This window comes from Canis aureus, chromosome 3 (genome assembly GCF_053574225.1).
Source record: "Canis aureus isolate CA01 chromosome 3, VMU_Caureus_v.1.0, whole genome shotgun sequence".
NCBI lineage: Eukaryota > Metazoa > Chordata > Mammalia > Carnivora > Canidae > Canis > Canis aureus.
This window is the reverse complement of record NC_135613.1, coordinates 12,189,024-12,208,551: the sequence shown is the minus strand read 5'-3', so window position 1 is coordinate 12,208,551 and position 19,528 is coordinate 12,189,024. Positions and strand designations below refer to the sequence as shown.

The 19,528-nt window shown below is 41.6% G+C and overlaps 1 protein-coding gene and 1 long non-coding RNA gene across 10 annotated transcripts in view; one reads left to right on the top strand and one right to left on the bottom strand.

The window, feature by feature from the left end:
• HYDIN (HYDIN axonemal central pair apparatus protein) overlaps positions 1–19,528 on the bottom strand; it is a 384,136-nt gene that overhangs the window by 37,303 nt on the left and 327,305 nt on the right. For all 8 annotated transcript variants that reach the window (XM_077889901.1, XM_077889900.1, XM_077889907.1 and 5 more), the window contains 11 exons: positions 18,931–19,033; positions 18,427–18,705; positions 16,343–16,485; positions 13,691–13,909; positions 10,331–10,491; positions 8,214–8,311; positions 7,226–7,433; positions 5,485–5,697; positions 4,877–5,015; positions 3,637–3,802; positions 355–502 (listed from right to left, as the gene is read on the bottom strand). In XM_077889901.1, coding sequence (XP_077746027.1) covers positions 355–502; positions 3,637–3,802; positions 4,877–5,015; positions 5,485–5,697; positions 7,226–7,433; positions 8,214–8,311; positions 10,331–10,491; positions 13,691–13,909; positions 16,343–16,485; positions 18,427–18,705; positions 18,931–19,033 — 1,877 coding nt within the window. The remainder of the gene's footprint in view (positions 1–354; positions 503–3,636; positions 3,803–4,876; positions 5,016–5,484; positions 5,698–7,225; positions 7,434–8,213; positions 8,312–10,330; positions 10,492–13,690; positions 13,910–16,342; positions 16,486–18,426; positions 18,706–18,930; positions 19,034–19,528) is intronic.
• Positions 1–19,528, top strand: part of LOC144308991 (uncharacterized) — a 57,714-nt gene that overhangs the window by 29,271 nt on the left and 8,915 nt on the right. The window contains exon 4 of one of the 2 annotated variants that reach the window (XR_013375150.1): positions 17,432–17,572. The exons of the other annotated variant lie outside the window; for it this stretch is intronic. This is a non-coding gene — a long non-coding RNA (uncharacterized LOC144308991). Of the gene's footprint in view, positions 1–17,431; positions 17,573–19,528 lie in introns of those variants that run through there. 2 annotated transcript variants of the gene reach the window in all.

The following is a 19,528-nucleotide window of genomic DNA, read 5'->3' as shown; positions in this document are numbered from 1 at the left end:
TACCCATTATGAGGAAAAGGCATCATCATTCCAACTTACGATGAGTTTTGAAGATTTGCCAGACATGGCGGGACATTGCTTTATGAATTCACAAATACAGTAGATGGCAAGGAAAAAAATATAGAAATGAGAGAAAATATTGAGAAGAGAAGCTGAGAGTTCTCAGTGCTCTACAATTTATCAGGAAAATGAACAATGGGAAATAAGTAGACAGGGATGGGACTGTTCATATAAATTTTAGAGTTGGAAGAGACATGATATAGAGCACTCTGAGGGAAAAAGATTCTCCTGACTAGCAGGCTTAGAACCCCTGCTATATTGGGAGGGTACAGTCATGGGAGACTTTTGCTGTACCTGGACAGTGGTGGGATCCAGCCTTCCATGGGACATATCACCAGGCTATTGCTGAAACCTTCAGAATATCGGGAGTTGTCCTGGAATGCAAAGTGGAACCCCTGCTCCTCCTTGTTGATGATCTGAACGGTCTCCCTGGCTTCTCTGCCTAAGGCGGAAACACCAGCCCTCAGTGGAAGAAAGCCTCATGCCTGCTCCTGAAGTATCTCAGGAGACACTACTCCTCTTAGAACAAATTCTTCAACTTCTTTTCCCTCTCCTCCCAAGCTCTTCAGTTCTTGACTACCTCTCTTCTTTGATTCTGCTCTACAAGTGACCCTCTTCCCTTGGGGGAGATTCTACCTCTTACTTCTAGAACTTTATTCCATCGGTTGCCCGCTCCTGCTAGGTGGGTCCTCTGTCTTGCTCATGGCATCCTAGGTGACTCTGATGACTTTATTTTCTCTCCCTGTTTCCTCGGACCCAATGCCTTTCCCTGCTTTTGTTAGTGAGGGCTTCGCTTTCCCCAGTAGGCCCCTTAACTCTGCCCATGTCTTTGTAAATAGTCTGCATTAAACTCTTTTGAATCAGAGCTCGGGTATGTCATGAGTGTCCTGACAGGGCCCTAATACAGCTTCTGTCATGATTTTGCTTTTTCTTACTTTCCTTGATTACTGTAGAGCATCTATTTTTTTTTTGCATATACTTTAGAATCATTTTATCCAATTCTCCCCCCACCCCTAATCCTTTTGGGATTAAGGTTGCCAGATTTAGAGGATATTATATTAGTATAAGTATGTCCCAACCATTGCATGGGACATACTTATACTGACATACTTATACTAAAAAATTACTCATTGTTATCTGAAATTCAGATTTGACTATGTATCCTGTATTTTATCTGGCAATACCAGTTGGGATTCTAATTGAAACTTGATTTTTTTTAAATTTATTTTTTTTTTATTTATTTATGATAGTCACACAGAGAGAGGCAGAGACATAGGCAGAGGGAGAAGCAGGCTCCATGCACTGGGAGCCCGACGTGGGATTCGATCCCGGGTCTCCAGGATCGCGCCGTGGGCCAAAGGCAGGCGCCAAACCGCTGCGCCACCCAGGGATCCCTGAAACTTGATTAAATTTGCATTTAATTTTGAGAGAACTAGTAAATGTTCACATCTTGTTTGGGGGCATTTTAATAAGATTCCATAGTTTTCTTCATATAGGTCCTACGCTTTTCTTGTTACATTTATCGTTCGATATTATATAGGTTTTATCAATATTGAATGGATTTTTTTGTTTCTGTTTCTAGGTGCTTATCACTAAAAGAAAGAGAAACTATTTATTTTTACATAATTGTCTTGCATCCAGCCACTTACTAAATTATCCTATTGATTCTAGTGGTTTGTTTTGCTTTTCTCTAGAGCCTCTTGAGGTTTTCTATGTATGAAGTCACCAGCAACAGCAAATAAGACAGTTTTGTTTCTTGTTCCCTAATGTTTATGCCAGTTATTGAATTTTCTTGTTTTATTGTATCTGCTAAAATTATTAAGAAAGTATTCAATAATAATGGTGATGATGAGCATCCTTGCCTAATTCTTGATTTTAACTGAAGTGAAAAGTTTAGTGGCTTATTTACAGGATAATATTTGCCTCTTGATTTTGGTTAGTCTTTTTTTTTTTTTTTTAAGAGAGAGAGAGAGAGAGAGAGAGAGCTAGCTCTTGAGCATATGTGTGAGCAGGAGTGGGGCAGAGGGAGAGAAGAATCCCAAGCGAGCTCCACACTCAGCACAAAGCCTGACTTGGGCTTGATCTCATGACCCTGAGATCATGACATCAGTGGAAATCAAGAGTTGGAGATGCTTAACTGATGGAACCACCCAGGTACTCCTGGTTCGTCTTCTTTAAGTTTTCCCCTCTATTCCTATCTTACTATTAGAATTTTTTGTTGAGAATTTCTGCTTAATTTTAGCAATGATTTTTAGTATATGATCACATGGTTGTTCTTTAATCTGTTGATATAATCATTATATTGAAATGCACCACCCTTGCATTCCCAGATTAAATTCTGTTTGTCTCGCTTTTGCTGTTTTTAGTTATTTAATTAATATTTAACATAACATACAGTGTTATATTAGTTTCAGGTATACAGTATAGTGATTCAACACTTCGATACATCACCTGGTGCACATCATTACAAGTGCATTCCTTAATCCCCATCACCTGTTTTATCACCATCTCTCCAACCCCCCTCTTCCTCTGGTAACCATCTGTTTGTTTTCTATACAAGAGCGCTGTTATTATTCTTATACTATACTGCCCATATATTTGTTCAGAAACTTCTGAAACACTATAATCTCATCCTACCTACTTATATATATCAGTATAAGAAATGTATGGAAATATTACATAACAAACTGTCAACATTTTGTTTCCTTGATGGAAAGGATGGGTGGAAAGAGATTAAAATTTTATACAGATTGATTGTCTGATTATAAAGAATATTACTTTTCTAAATATAAAAATCTAATGAGTTACTAAAACATCTTCTGGCTTTAGTTGTATTTTACACACACACACACACACACACACACTCCCCACATCCATGTGATAAGGGATTTGGCAATCACCTCCTTTATTTCCTTCAGGTCTCTGATCAAATGTCACTTTCCCACTGCATACTAGCATCCTTTATTCCCCCTACCCTGCTTTATTCTTCTCTAGAATACTTATTAACATCTGACATGCTATATATTTTCTTTTTTCGTAGTCTGCTTTCTATTACTAGAATGTAAGCACCATGAGGGTGGGGACTTTGGCTTTATTCACAGCATTTCTAGGTCACAGAAGAGTGCCTGGGTCATACAAGGGCTCGGTAATATTTGTTGAGCTGAATAAGTGCCTAAAAGGATGGCAGGAAAATCTGACCCCCTGTGGCACAGACTGAGAGGCAAATACAGCCCATATTCTGGAGGCACATACAAGTAAGATGGGGATAACGTGAGGCTCTAGAAATGAACATAGTCCAGAACTTCAAGGAATCTTAAGAGTAGGATCTGTAGCAAGGCTCCTAAATTTTCTTAGGTTATAGTGTGTGGGTTTAGAAGATACCTGATGGAAATTAGATTGAGAGATAAATACTTTGTGGCTTTGTGAACAGTGATAGAGCACCTCTGACATGCTTCTGGAAGGCACCAGAAAAGTTTCCCACCCAAGTCTGTTCCTGGAGTTCATTGCTGGGTCAGTCCCACTCCCCTCCCTCACAGGTCACACCAACTCAAACATAAACCAATGGGGCAGCCTTACCAATAAGGAGACAACTGAAATTGATGTGTGACTTGTCTAGATTGATGAGAGGATCGGTGGCTTTGCCTACCAGTAGAAAAGGGATGGTGATGTTGTGTTCGGGGATTAAGAAAGCCCAGAATGCTTCTGTGATGTCCAGATGGAAAGGTGTGAACTGGAAGACAATCTAAGGAGACAATTTGGAACAGAGTGGTAAAAAGCATTTAAGTTTGCTCCACATGCCCCTGGAAGCTGACTAGTGCTGGAGTTACAGTGGCTGATATCACCAGATCACCCCTACTCCTACTTTTCTACCATCTCTGTGAAGGCTATAAGTGTGGCTGTTCCAGCAATATCAATATCTGTTTGCCCTGCTCACAGGTCCTTCTGAGGGCCTCTACCCTACCCATAGCCTCTGATGGCTGGGCTGCCGTATTTTCACACCATGTCTTTGTTTGGCATGTGAAAAATAGAGAGAGTCTGATAAAAATATGGAATTTTGGCTTTTCCCAAAAAGTTTGGGAAAATTAGCAACACCAGGCCTACTTGTCTGTGTGGTGATCATCTGGCAGAGAAGCACTGCAGCCAGCCAGTGTTGTGCTCAGCATTCCCTATCATTGTACCCTTGGCCTGCTCCATGCATTTATTTGTGTGATCTCCCTCAAGGCATGTGAAATCATAATTTCTGTTTCATGGATTTGTTTCTGCCTCTGACATTCTCTGCATAACTTACAGGATACAAAGACCATAGATCTATTTTGGCCAATGAATTCATGTTTCTTTAAGTCTGACCCACACCCCAGACCCCTACGTAAACATGAGGACTAAACTGTGGGACATGACTCACTTCTCTCTTTTGCCCTTTGGCCTGACTGAGTAAAAACACATCTGTATCCTTTTACTGCTGTCAATCCTTGGGAAAAAAATAAGTCTTCATGTTACTCCATGAGTCCTTGAGTCCCCAGGCATTAATGTCCAGCTCTCCTTCCCTGCTTTAATAATTTCAGTTTTTAAAACAGCAAATACTAGAGCTCTCCATCTCTCCATGACCAACCAAGAGAGCACAGCTGTGTCATGTTCATAAGGACTGCCTAATGTCTATGCCACTCAAGAAATACGTATTAATTGATGTGCCCTTGGGCTGTCCCCCTCACTCTACCTGTGGTCTACAGCACACTTGCTATGTAGAGAAAGAGAGAGAGAGAGAAAGAGAGAGAATGATTAAAGTACTCTGTTGGGTGGTCTTCATTCATACACACACCTCAGCTTTCTTTTCAGGGTGGATGAGGCCCTTCTCTGTAAGGCATGTGAAGGCTGGAGGGTTCTGGAGACTTTCAGTTTCTTCAGAGGTCCAGCAGAAGGAGTAGGTGCTATTAGTGGGATTCAGGATTGTGAAAGTCCTGGCCGAGGGGGAAATAATTTATTGCAGAGAGTGAAATGTGGGCTGAGAAATAAGAGAAACTTTCTTAGGACCTTCCCTAGCACAGTTTCCCTATCTGGGAATCAGAACTTGTCTGGGCACTTCATTACCTTGGAAATGAAAACTGCATCTCATTTGGGGGTCCAGACTATGACTAGAGTTCTGGACTCTGGAGTAATAATGATGCCTAGGGCACTTTTGTCCCAGTGATCCTCTGTGGCTAAGGTGGTGGTCAGGGATTCTATTTTTATGTATTCTAAAATCTCCCCAGTATTGAAACCAAGGAGATAAATCCAGCTTCCTTATGGAGCAGTTCTCTAAAGTCCAAACCCAGTAGTTCAAGCTTGCTTCTAGGAATTAGCCTCACTCACTTCCCTGAATTCTTCCTCTATGTTCTTTAGAAGGATTGACTGGTATGAAATCAACTGTTGTAAACCTAGACAACTCACCGGAGACTCTTCCCTCCTATGCCCACACTGGTGAACTCAATGACCCGGGTGTTTGAGTCCAGAGCTGCACCACTAGGCCCTCGGAGATCTGGGTTGCGCCGATGACCACTGATGTAGTCAGAGTGTTTCAGGTCAAAATGGCAGAGGGGCAAGAAGCTCCGCCCTTTTACTAATAGGACTGGGCCTTGCTCTCCAGGTGGCAGGTTGGGAATCCTGAGAAGATAAGGTTATTATTACTTATTTTTAAATCAATTGTTGCTTTCTTAGTTGGCTGTAAATGAGTTATATCACCAGAGTGTGAGCTCCATGAAAGTAGAGACTGGGTCTGTCCTGGTCAACAACATAATCTCAGTCCCTGAATAGTGTGTGATACATGGTTGGTGTTCATTCATTAACTGTTTTTTTTTTTTTTAAGATTTTATTTATTTATTCATGACAGTCACACAGAGAGAGAGAGGCAGAGACATAGGCAGAGGGAGAAGCAGGCTCCATGCAGGGAGCCCGATGTGGGATTCGATCCCGGGTCTCCAGGATCGCGCCCTGGGCCAAAGGCAGGCGCCAAACCGCTGCGCCACCCAGGGATCCCTATTCATTAACTGTTGAGTGGATGAATACATGAATGGGCTGAGTAGGAGAAGGCTGAATTCTGGCTCCTTTTCTGTAAATAAGAGTGGCCCCAAGTTATTTCCTCCAGCTGTGGTGACAAAATCTCCGTGCTATAAAATAAGCTTACCCCCTGGGCGCTCTTATAGGCATCTAGTGAAGTATGAAAATTGACAGCGAAATCCTAAAAGAGTATCATGAGATCCTTGGAGAAGGTAAGGTGGATGTGAGCAGACTTAGGTCCAGCACCAAGTTTAGGTGGCCCAGATCGTAGGGGCTCCATGAGGCTCTTATGTCTCATATACATCTCACTACCCCCATGCCATGGTTCACTCAATTCCTTTGTCAGGTGGGTGTTCTGCACAGAGCTTTCCTGGGAGTGGTTAGCACATCAGGGGCTTTCATTGCTAGGAGTTATTGGATTGACTTTTCCTGAATTGGGTCTGAGCCCCCTCTATTCCTCATCTATAAATCAGCCCCACTACCTCCACTCCTGCCATGTGTGTTTACTGTGCTTATTGTGTGCCAGGTACTGTTCTAAGTCTTCACTTGAATTAACTCATTTAATGTTCATGATGCCCGTACAAGGTAGGTATTGTTATTTGCTTTCTACATGAGGAAATCAAGTCTCAGAAGGGGTACTAGAAAGTTTTCCTAAGTTCATACATGCCCAAGGCCTGGAACTCATCTGTCTGTCAGCCATTCTGTTGTTCAGTGGAATCCTGTTTGTGGCTGGGAAGGGGGAAGGAGGAGGGGGAAGAGTCTAGAGAGTTGGTGAGTAACACAAAAGACCCAATTCTCTGTATCTTCCAAATTCTGGGCCCCTTTGAATCTCCCCAAAGGGGGGCACCTGGGTGGCTCAGTGGTTGAACATCTGCCTTTGTCTCAGGTCATGATCCCGGGGTTGTCCCACATGAGGCTCCCTGCAGGGGAGCCTCTGCCTATGTCTCTGCCCCTCTCTCTGTGTTTCTCACGAATAAATAAATAAAATCTTAAAAAAGAATTTTCCCAAAGGGAACTGTGGCAATTTGGGGACTGTAGAGGGGCCCCAAGGCTCAAAAGAATGGTGGTGGTAGTGGTGGGGTGGAAGAGAGGATAGGAGATGTGGAATTTTGTTCTGGGGACCAAGTCTCCTTACTGGCAGAAAAGATTGCTCTCGAAGTCTCCAGTCTCCAGTGGGGAGAATTTCACTTTGAGCTTCTGAGTCTTCCCTGCTGGCACAATGCCTGAGGAAGGGTCCACAGAGAAGGGTGGCAGGGAAACATCATTCCAGTGGTCTGTGGCACTGTCCAGAGTGCTGACCGTGTGCAGCGTGCCCTGGCTAAGTTCGTCTTTTTGAGAGGAACCTAGGGGCAAACAGACAGCCAGTGATATTCTGCATTTGCAGTGGGAGCGCAAGTCCTTAGGGACCCTCTGTGGGGTCTAAGGGCTCACCTCTTCTAGCAGGTACATTTAACTTTGGGCACAAGGGGTAAGGATTGGCTCATATCTCCTGTAGGAGACTCATGAAAATACTTCTATTAATTCTATCAAGTTTTCAAAGTTGTTTTCTTTTGGCTTGAGGAGGTGGGTTGAGGAGATGTCTCAAGAAAAATGGACTGTGAACATAATTTTTGGAGAATCCTTGTTTTAAAATAGGGATTCACAAACTAGCAGCCTATGGATAAGGGCCCATTTAAAAGGTCTGGGAATCTCCAAAACTGCAACAAGAGTAATGGGTTATTTGTCTACTAAGTACTGAGGCCTTTTTCAAGTGCTTTATATGTATCAACTTGGGTCTGAGTGTATATATTTTGAGGGAGACCCCTCATAGCTTTCATCAGTTTCTGCAAGGGCCTGTAATCTCCCACAAGAATAAGGCCTAAAAAGACAAGATTCCCAGGGGTCTGTGACCATGCTGGCCCAGTGGATGGCCAGGGTCCAAGTTCTCCACTCCAGGAGGACTGAGGTCAGGTATTGAGTTTCTTAGGCATGTTTGGCTCTGTAGACACCATGAGACATTTGCTCTGCTTCTTGTTGGCTACTGAGGGGGCCATTGGAGCAGTGTTCATTGCTCCATGAACAAGGCTCTTCTACTAACTGGGAACTTAGTTCAAGCCCTGGGTTTTGCCTGCCATCATATTTACCTTGGTTATCTGGCTTTGCAAAACTGACAGCTTTTGCAGTATCTTCTGAGACCCAGTTGAATTCCAGCTGCACATTTCCTGAGTTAATCAGCTCAAGCCTGCAGATAGATCAGAGAATGGATTTGAGAAATGTGCTGTCGATGATTTTTTTTTTCTGTCTGCACATCATGTAAACTGTTATTTAACTTTTTAAGTCATCACTGTGTTTCTTAAACATTTTTTTCAAAAGGCAGCTTTTAAGCATTTTATCTGACGCCATGCATTTGCTATGCTATATTTTCTTCTAAAGCATGTAAGATATATACATGGCTATTAAAAGTAAAAAATCCAAATGTTTAGCACTTAAAATCATCTGGCACACAACCAGAACCCTATGCAGTGAGCTCTCAGCATGCATCGCTGTAATCCTGAAAAAATTCCATGAGAGAGGAATCAAAATGTTTCTGACAATGGTACCTTCCTTAGGTGCAAATGCCACAGTCCCTCCCTTCCTGAATCATGTCTCACTGGAAACCATGTCCCTGTGGTCAGAGGCTGTTTGACCTCTGCCTGAGATTAATTCACTGGCTGAGATTTGTCTCAAATTCTGAATTAGTGGAGCCTTTCTCACTTCAAGTTTCTCTGCATCTAAGATAAGAATAGAAAATAGAAGCTTTTTCTAGAATCACTTTTGAACTTGATCACAATCACAGGAGAAGGATGAGGCCTTGGCACCAGAAAAATGATTGTGTGAAAGAAAGAAACACAAGTGCTCTTCCTAGTTTTAGGGAAGAGCAGGAATTGAGGGTTAGGGGGCTGTAGGTCTAAGGTAGGGTGTAAGGATTAGGCTTCCATGATCTAATCCAGGTAGACCATGTAGGTATGCCCAAAGTCAAGTGCTTTGACTTCAAGGGCTTGCATTTATTGTGTAAAACTATGAGTACTGGCCATTATCTAGAGAAAATTTTTATAAATTGGAGCAATCTTAGTGGTACAGAATACTTTTGATAAAGAAGTTCTGGGTTTAGATTGGGGTTGACAAACTTTTTTTGCAAAGGGCAAGAGAGCATTTTTTTTTTTTTTTTTGGCTCTGTGTACCATGGGTCTTTGTAGCAACTACTCACTCTGCTGTTATAGTGTAAAAGCAGCCACAGACCACACATAAGCAGATAGACATGGCTGTGGGCTAAAAGAAACTTCATGTACAACATAGGCAGCTGGCTGGATTTGGTCTGTGGGCCACAGTTTGACAACCCCTGCTTTAGGTGAAATAGGTATCAACAGAAGGAAGGTCTCACTTCCTGCCTCATCTCTTTTGGTTCTATAATAATTTGAGAGAACATTTAAAGTGTAACAAAGGCAAAATGAGTTGAACAAGTTAATTACGAATTCTCATAAAGTTGAAATGTCAGTGGTTTACATTTTTGTGCTTGTAATTCTCAAAGAATAGTCTTTCACTGTCTTTGCATATATTGCTCTCTCTGCCTAGAAGGACTTTTTTTCACTTCTTCACCTGGGTACCTCTTATCCTCTAACATTCAGTTGGGGCACCACTGTATTATCAGGGAATGTTGTTTATAGTGAAAATGACCCCTGATTGGTAAATTGCATCTAGTCTGGAGGAATTATGATTCCCTGGAGGGAAGCCATAGCTTGGGGTTCTCTGAGAATAGCGACTCATAACTGGGCATGTCCCCTATAAGCATCTTGGAAGCTGTAGAATGGTTATGAGGATTATTGCCTTCTGTAGGTTGTGGGGCTTCTAAGCTAAGATGGACCCATTGCCTTTCGTGTGGATATTGTCCAAGCTGTCACCTGGGATCAGGGAGAAAAGAACAGTTCCTGGGGAGTAGTGTGGACTGCTGTAGGGACAGTCCCCACTGAGGCTGATGGCCAGCTGCTGCCCTCCTGGTGGACTGTGTTTCCTGACCTATATTTTGATTTTTGGGTGTGAACTTCAACAGCTTTGTGGGCCTGAGTGTTTCCCTGCATCCACGGAGTTACTCTGGTGCATGCCACATGGCTCTGATGCCTGGCATGTGCTATCATAGACACTGAATAAATGTGTGGTGAAGGAATGGACAAATGATGAAATGGAAGAGCTTCTCTGTGATGGTGGGGGGCTTTTGAAGACTCACTCAAACACTCGGGTCTGGTAAACCAGCGTTTCTTTAAAGTGCACGTTGCTTGTATGGCATCGATAGGAAGCGAAATTCACATTGGCACTAATCTGAAGATGCAGTTCTCGATAGTTCTCTTCTACTATGGAGTGGGCAGGCTCAGGGTCTGTCTCTATCACCTGTAACAAAGGTGGAGTCAGCTGACTGACAGGAATAAAGGGCTGGGATGGGGGTTTGGGGGAGACACAGTACAATATTTTACCTGTGCAAATGAGCACTAATGCATAAATTCAAGTTCTAGAGAAAATGATTAAAGCAAGCCTAACAACAAATTACTGAGAGCAGTAGGATTGCAGAGATAAGAGTTTTTTGGTTAGATGGACTCAGAAGAAGGTAGAAGAAAGGAAATCATAAAGATAGGGATAGGCATTAATGAAACAGAAAATAAATAAAAAAAGAGGACCAACAAAGCTAAAAGCTATTTATTTGGAATGACTTAAAAAGTCTTCGATGAGATTGGTCAAGAAAAAAAATGAGTAAAAAAAAAAAAAAGAAAAGAAAAAAAAAGAAAAAAATGAGTAAATACAAATAACCAATATCAAAAATAAAAAGGAGGACATTACCACCAATCCTACAGATTCAAACAGAGGATAAGAAAATATTATAAATAATTTTATGAAAATACATATGAAAACTTAGTCAAAGGGCAAATTTCTAGGAAAATAATTTAATAAAATTAACTCAAGAACAAATAAAAAGCCTGAAGAGTTATAATACTATTAAAGAAACTGAATAGTAGTAAAAAAATCAAAGAAGACCTAAAGAACTAAAATTTGTTAATAGATAAATTAATATTATAAAATTGTTAATTCTTCTTAAACTCACTTATAGATGCAATCCAATTCCAATCAAGCTTCCATTAGGGTTTCCATAGTACTTGGTTAGTGGGTTCCAAAATTAGAAAAATAAAGGACTAAGAATAACTAAAGCACTTCAGAATAAAACAGTATGGAAAAGAGACTTGCTTCAGATACTGTGGCTGATTATGAAGCTTTTTTTAAAAAAGATTTTTAAAAAAGATTTTATTTATTTATTCATGAGAGACACAGACCGAGAGAGAGAGAGAGAGAGAGAGAGAGAGGCAGAGACACAGACACAGGCAGAGGGAAAAGCAGGCTCCATGCAGGAAAAGCAGTCCCGCCCAACGTGGGACTCGCCCAACGTGGGACTCGATCCCTGGACTCCAGGATCACGCCCTGGGCTGAAGGCAGATGCCAAACCGCTGAGTCACCCAGGGATCCCCTCAACCACCCAGGGATCTCCAGATTTTTTCTTTATTTATTTGAGAGAGAGAGAGAGAGAGCGCACAGGCAGGGGGAGAGGCAGGCAGAGGAAGAGGGAGAAGCAGGCTCCCTGCTAAGCAGGGAGCCTGATGTGGGGCTCAATCCCAGGACTCTGGGATCATGACCCGAGCCAAAGGCAGATGCTTAACCAACTGAGCCACCCAGGTGTCCCTGATTATGAAGCTATAGAAATTAAGGTAGGGTAAAATTGGCATAGGGATAGAAAAATTGACAATGAAATAGAATATTGAGACAAAAAACACCCTAGGTATATATGAAATTTAGATGACAAGGGAGTCATGGCAGGTCACTAGGAAACAGAAGGGATAAACAAAAAAGGGAGTTGGCTAGGTTAGTTATCTAGATGGAAAACTATGAAATTGGATCCTTGCCTCATACCATCATACATAAAATCCAGGTGGGCCAAGGGCTTAAATAGAAACAGCAAAGTTCTTAAACCTTAAAAAAATGCATATTTTTTCTTCCCTGATAGGGAGGGGTTTTAAAAACAAGACACAAATAATAATATATATAGAAGATGAGATTAATAAATGTATCTTTATCCATCAAAAGATACATCAAAGACAGTAAAAAGATAAGCTATAAATTTGGTGAAGACATTTGCAGACAAATAATAGGAAAGAATAGTAGAGTTTATCAAAAATAAAATAACTCATACAAAGGATAAGCATCATAATTGAAATGACCAATAATCATATGAAGACATATTCAACTTTATCAGTGGTTAGGGAAATGCAAAATAGCCCCCAAAGAGACCATTTCCCATTCATTTAAATGATAAAAACCAAGAGGTCTGGCAATGCCAAGTTGTGGAGAGAATGTGGATCAGTAAGATCCCTTTGCCGATAGGAGTGTACATTGGTATAGCCATTTTGGACAACATTTGGGCATTACTTTGGAAAGCTGAATTTCATATATCCTATGGCTTGGCAATTCCACTTCGAGGAATATAAACGTTTGCAAATGAACACCATTTGACATGATCAATAATGTTCACAGAAATACTGTGCATGATAGCAAAACCGCAAATAGTTTTCAAAAGAAGAGAGAATGACAAATAACAGTGGAATTTTATATAGCAGTGAAATGGGTATACTATAGCCACATGCAATGATATGGATCACATGCATTACAACCTTTTTTTAAAAACTAAAGTTAAAGACTACAACTAAACAGTATGCCTTTTACAATGCATAGGTAGGGGCGCCTGGGTGGCTCAATTGGTTAAATGTCTGCCTTTAGCTCAGGCCATGAGCCTTTGAAGCAGGGAGTCTGTTTCTTCATCTCCCTCTGCTGGTGCTCGTGTTCTCTCTCTCTCTCTCTCTCTCATTTGCTTGCTCATGCTCCCTCTTTCCCAAATTAAAAAAAAAAAAAAAGAAAGAGTGCATAGGTTAAAAAAGAAAGAAAAAATAAAAATCAAGGGAGTAAGTAAACAAGATTCAGGATCGTGATTACCTCTAAGAGGGAGGCATGGGGATGAAATGGCTGAGAAGCACACACCTAATCCATGTTTTACTTCTTATGTTGAGTGTGAGTTCATCTCTATTTATTCTACCATTAAAAAGAAACCAACCAAGGACTAATTAAAAGAGGGGCATGCTTGGACCACAGATGAGATTCCATCATGAACCAAAGATTATAACTGATCTAATTCTGGACACCCGAGAGAAAGAAGAGATAACTAGAAGGCTAACCACGATGTTGAAGAAGGTGGGAGGACTTGCTTCATGAGGCATCCAGACTGAAACTAAAGCTGTATGGATCAGGATGTGCACGTCGTGAGGCTGGCAGGTGACATGCTTGCAAGTTCAGTTTGTCACTTCTGAAATCAAGGTCAAGTGAAATGGAAAACTTTTTTTGTTTTGTTTTGTTTTGCTTTATCTGTTGTGTGTGTTTGTGTGTGTGTGTGTTTTGTCTGTGAAGGAAGGAAATGATGAGACACTGCAGTGGGGAGCAGCAGGCACTCAACTATATGGCAGGCCTCGTCAGATTTGTGCCTGATGTCCTCACTTACCTTTCGTTTTGTAGCAAAAGTCCCAGGTGTGTTTCTGTGAACATCCACCCATTTAACCGTGCGCATGCGGTCATCCCAATCAGGGACCTGGTCTGCAGGGAACTGAAATGTGATCCTGGAGAGCTTGCACTTGACCCCCATCTTCTTCAGATTGATGGGCACATCTGACTTCATGGTCACTGCTATATCCTTGGCACATCCGGGGTGGAGGTGGCCAATCTGGGGAAAAGCCTGGTATTAGTATTTTTGGAAATCCGAGCTTGAGGACTTTTGATACCTGATAGTGACATTCTAGAGAAGGGGTAGAGCCAAAAGTCTTCACAAAAATACATCATTCAAACCTGCATCTGTGAATTGTCTTAAATATGTACAAGAGGTTCTTTTTTTTTTTTTTAAAGAGGTTCTTATATAGAAATACAATCCTAAAAACAAACCATTACTTGCCATGGGCACTATTCTAAACCTTTATACAATTTTGCTGATCCCCACAACAACCCTATGAGATGTATAGCTATTACCTCTATTCTATAGGCAAGGAAACTTGTAACTTGCTCATGGTCCTCCCATGAATACTGGAAGGTCTGGATTACGCCCCAGACAGTATGGCTCCAGGAACCACACTGTTAACCTGTGCTTCTTCATCAGTGTCACCTGTATGAATTATGGACAGATGCACACAGTACATTAGCAGTTCTCAGAGTGTGATCAGGTGACCCTTGGGACCCCTAAGACCTTTTCAGGAGCTCATGAGGCTCAAAACTACTTTCATCATAATACTACGATGTTAGTTGACTTTTTCACTTTCATTTTCTCATGAGTATACAATGGAGCTTTCTACAGGTTACATGACATACAATATTGCCACAGATCCAACAGAGAAGCAAATAGGAGAATCTAGCTACTTCTATTAAGCCAGATATTAAAGAGATTTGTAAAACTGTGAAATAATGCCACTCTTTTCACTAAATTTTTATTTTGGAAAACAGCCATGTTCATTAAAAAAATGGTATTTATATTAACATTAATGGGTTTATTATTTAAAAATGAATAAATACATGTTTTCAGATATTCTCAGTTTTAATTTATAATATGGTAAATATCAATAGACATAACCCACATAAGCAAAAGCTATTTGGGGTTCTTCAATAATGTTTAAAAGGGCAAAAGAGTCCTTAGGCCAGAAAGGCTGCAATTCACTGAAGTATACCAGATAAATGGGAAATCTAATTTGGTCTATAGCATAAAATCATTTAGGTTTAGCATGTATAGGGGATCCCTGGGTGGCGCAGCGGTTTGGCGCCTGCCTTTGACCCAGGGCGTGATCCGGGAGACCCTGGATCGAATCCCATGTCGGGCTCCCGGTGCATGGAGCCTGCTTCTCCCTCTGCCTGTGTCTCTGCCTCTCTCTCTCTCTCTCTCTGTGTGACTATCATAAAAAAAAAAAAATTAGCATGTATAAACACACACGTGTGTGTGTGTGTGTGTGTATACACACACACAATAGTCCTATCATATTTCTGACAGATATAGAAACTCTCCCTCTGCTGGAAGATGAAGGAAGAAGAAAGCTTAGTATTTTCCAAGGCCACGAATGCGTGTATGTGTGTGTGGGGTATATGCATGAGTGTGTGCACATGAGTACACTAAATAAATGGACTATCTGAAGCTTATCTCTACCTGTTTTGAGTGACACCTTACATCCCTCCAGGAAACAAAGCTTCCTGATAGCCCTCAAAGATTTAAAAGCGACAAAGGGGGCTCCTGGTGGCTCAGTCAGTTAAGTGTCCAACTCTTGATCTCCGCTCAGGTCTTGATCTCAGTGTCATGAGCTCAAGCCCTGTGTTGGGCTCCATGCTGGGCATAGAGCCTACTTAAAACACTAAAAAAAGTGACAAAATAGGGTCCCAACTCTCCTTGCTCTATCCACCCTAGAATTCTATAGGTTTATTGAACAGACTTGGTGACTGAAACAGAGCAGGAGGCAGCAGATACATCTGGGTATATCCATTGTCCTGGGAACTCAGCAGTGAACTGTCTATGAAAAACAACAAGTAGCCAGAGGCTAGATCAGCTACTGTGTTGTCTCAAGCCTTGTATGATGTCAAACTTTGGTCAGCAATTTATAAAACGTGTGTGCTGTGAGATGCTAAAAGAAAGGGTCAGGAAATTCCAGGTAAAACAAGTTAACCAGGTTTGAGTATGCTGACTGGCCCTGGGCACCTTTAAGACAAAGATGTAATTTGCAGATTTGCTAAATCTCAGCTGTCCACAGAACCCAGTACCCCCATTTTAGCTTGGAGTGAACCACTTTGGCAGGACTATGCTCTAAAGAACATACACCTTGGGGGATATAGGTCTACACTCTGGGATAGGAAGGCTGGGACCTGTTTTCATCCACACAGGCTTCTATGGAATTCCTCAACATCGGCCTAGCAGCCATTGTGGCGGAGCTCATTCTCTGTTCTGAGACTAGAGGAGACACAAACGGTGTCCTCTGGTACCTGGTCTGATTAAAGGGATGGTTACTGGGCTGTTTCTCAGCTTGAGAACCATCCATCCCATCCCATGTATTCATGGGAACAGACTGACAATCAAATAAGAGTTGGCTTATGCATAAAGAAGTCCAGAAAACAGTGAGTGGCTTTCACTTACCTGTGGGGAAAAGGAAACTGTAGCTAAAAGGGGCCATTCAAACCGTATGACGTTCACTTGGCTGTGATTAGTGATTGTGAAGCTCACATTATAGCTGTTTCCAATGTGGCAGTCCCCAAACTGGATGTGGTCCACCAGAGCAGCTATGGATGGAAGCAGAAGGTGAGTCCTCCCTCACCTCTCCTCCTAGGGCTCACTTCCCTAGGAGGCAGCACCTGAAAGACATGGGGCCTCACCCTCCTGCATCCCTCCCTCCTTTGATGATTATTTTGGAAAAATTTAGAGTCCCTTAGCTTAAGCTTTCGCTCCTTGGGAAATCTGTTTGTCTATCCATCCATCCGTCCATCCATCCACCTTGGCCCTAACCTCCAAGAGAAAAATATAGGTCCCCAACTCTATTTGTTTGCTGAAACAATACTACTAACAGCTAAAAGAAGATAAAATAGGATAAAGAAGATGTGGTCTATGTATACAATGGAATATTACTCAGCCATTAGAAACGACAAACACCTGCCATTTGCTTGGACATGGTTGGAACTGGAGGGTATTATGCTGAGTGAAATAAGTCAATCGGAGAAGGGCAAACATTATATGGTCTCATTCATTTGGGGAATATAAATAATAGTGAAAGGGAATAAAGGGGAAAGGAGAAAAAATAAGTGGGAAATATCAGAAAGGGAGACAGAACATGGAAGACTCCTAACTCTGGGAAATGAACTAGGGGTGGTGGAAGGGGAGGAGGGTGAGGGGTGGGGGTGACTGGGTGGCAGGCACTGAGGGGGGCACTTGACGGGATGAGCACTGGGTGTTATTCTATATGTTGGCAAATTGAACACCAATAAAAAATAAATTTATTATTAAAAAGATAAAAGAAGATAAAATACAAAAGTCTTTGTTATACTTGAATCATAGATAAATGATGAGTAATTTTTAGTATCAGTATGTCCCATATAATACTTTGGGACACACAAATAATAAAAAGCTCTTCTTTTTTAAAATCTGAAATTCAAATATAACAGGGACTCCTGTATTCTGATTTTCTAAACCTGGTAACCCTATTTTAAGTATCAAATCTGCTTTCTGAACTAGGGTCACTGCTGGCTCCTGCTTGACCCCTGACAAGAGAGATGTCACCTTGTAGCTGCAAATGGGTGAAACGCCATACATATGAGGAGTGTTGATTTTAAGCCATATCATATAGACTGTCTAATGCTACATTCTAGCACTATAATAAAGCTCCTAGAAAAAAACTATGAGAATGTGTTTATAACTCATTTCATACTAATTAGCTACACAATTAGGGTGCTTTTTGATAATAATGATGAAATAAATTTTCTCCTACCCCAAAGAATATAGTCAACCAAATGAAGCTGCAGTACTTGATAAGACCACAGAGGAGCAAGTCTTAAGCTTTAATATATGCACAAGTCACCCCAGGATCTTGCTAAATAAAATGTAGACTCTGCTTCAGTAGGCCTGAGGTGCAGGTGTGGCTCTGCCATTCTCATTTCTAACAAGCTCCTGGGTGCTGCTGCGGCTGTAGGTCCTCAGACAGTGCAGTGAGTGGTGAGGCTATAGAGAAAGATGTTCTAGAGACAGCACAAACCTACACCTTCTTTAATCAGGGAAGCCCACGGTTTCTCTTGGAATGTCTAGGATACACGGTTCCTATGGAACAGACAATGTCAATGCAAGCCAGCTGAAAGAAACAGGGAAAACTAGACAGATACATATCTGTGCTCCCTTAGCTAATCTAGAATATGAATTTTGAATTTCATGTTTTAGCTAAACTGAAATTAGCTAAAACTATAAGCTCCCCAAGGCAGAGACTCTCTTCTTGCTCTTTGGAGCTCCAGGGCTCAGCATGGTGCCTGGTACATACATGCTGATGCTCAATAAATAGTCCTTAAGGGAACATGTGATTGAAGTCATTGTCTGAGCCAGGAATGATGGAACATACAGTAATGAAGAGGAGATGCTTTCCTAAATTCCCAGGAAGCTGGATGATCTGTTATTTAAATTATACTCTTATTTAAAATGACCTGAGCCAACAGTTGTCAATACCTTACTGCTCTTTCTCTCACCTGTTACCAAGTCTTCCATAGTATTTTCCTCGATGATCTCAGAGATCTCTGGGGTCTCGGGGCTACTGGAAACCACCAGCCCATGGATGTTGTCCAAGGTGATGTCATCCTCGTAACCCTCTCCTACCATGTGGATGATAGTCTCCTCATACTGGTTGTTGATCACTGACAAGTGGATGATACCTGTCATTCTCCCAACCTTCTGGGATTGGAAAACAACCTCAAATCCAGCTGTGTTTCCAGGAGGAACAACCAGAGAGGCTGTGTGAGCTTTCTTTGCTGCAAAAAGAAGAGAGAGACCATAGAGAGTGAGAAGCAGTTTAAAGGAAGATGTAACAAAAAAGATCCTGACTCAAGGGAGGGAATGTGTGGGAATGAGACTTACCTACAGAGGCCACTGGTGATGAGATGGAGCATCTTACTCTGGCTGGGTCCTCATTAGTTCCCTAACAAAACAGCTCCTGGGACCCGTTGCCCTCTAGAAGCTATACTTCCCCTACTTACCTTTTGCATGTGGTTTGTTTTCCTCTGTGATGTAGATGTAGGAGGTGGTGGGGCTCCGTTTCAGGGAGAAGACACCTTGTTGGTCCTTCAGATCAACATGTAGCTGGCAGAAGGAAAGCAAGGTTGAGTGTTAAGCTTACAGGCTGCTCATGGGTTTTGAGTCTGGATTGAGACACAGCACTGTTTGGGAAGTACCCAAAAAGTCATTGTGCCCAGTGTTCACTTTTTTGAATTTTTGATTAAAAGGTAGATAAAATAAATATCAGACAAGGGGAGGAAAATGAAAGTTTAGTTTAGCCCTTACTATCCAAGTAAGGAACTGGGGGTCCAGAGAGTATAAGTGACTTTCCAGATCACTCAGCTAAATAGTATCAAAACGGGCTTGCCAAGAACTCTGCTGTTGACAGAGCTGGCTGTAACATATACACTAGACTAATAAAATGGAAATTAATACTCATCATTCTATAAAGGCTTACATGAATATGAGTTCCTAAAAATCAGTATCTCCAGGTGCTAACGCATTAGTTGCCTGATAGTGTCATATTGAGCAGCCTGACAAGTTAAGAAGAAAACCAAAGTGGGCTTCTGGCCTAGGTGG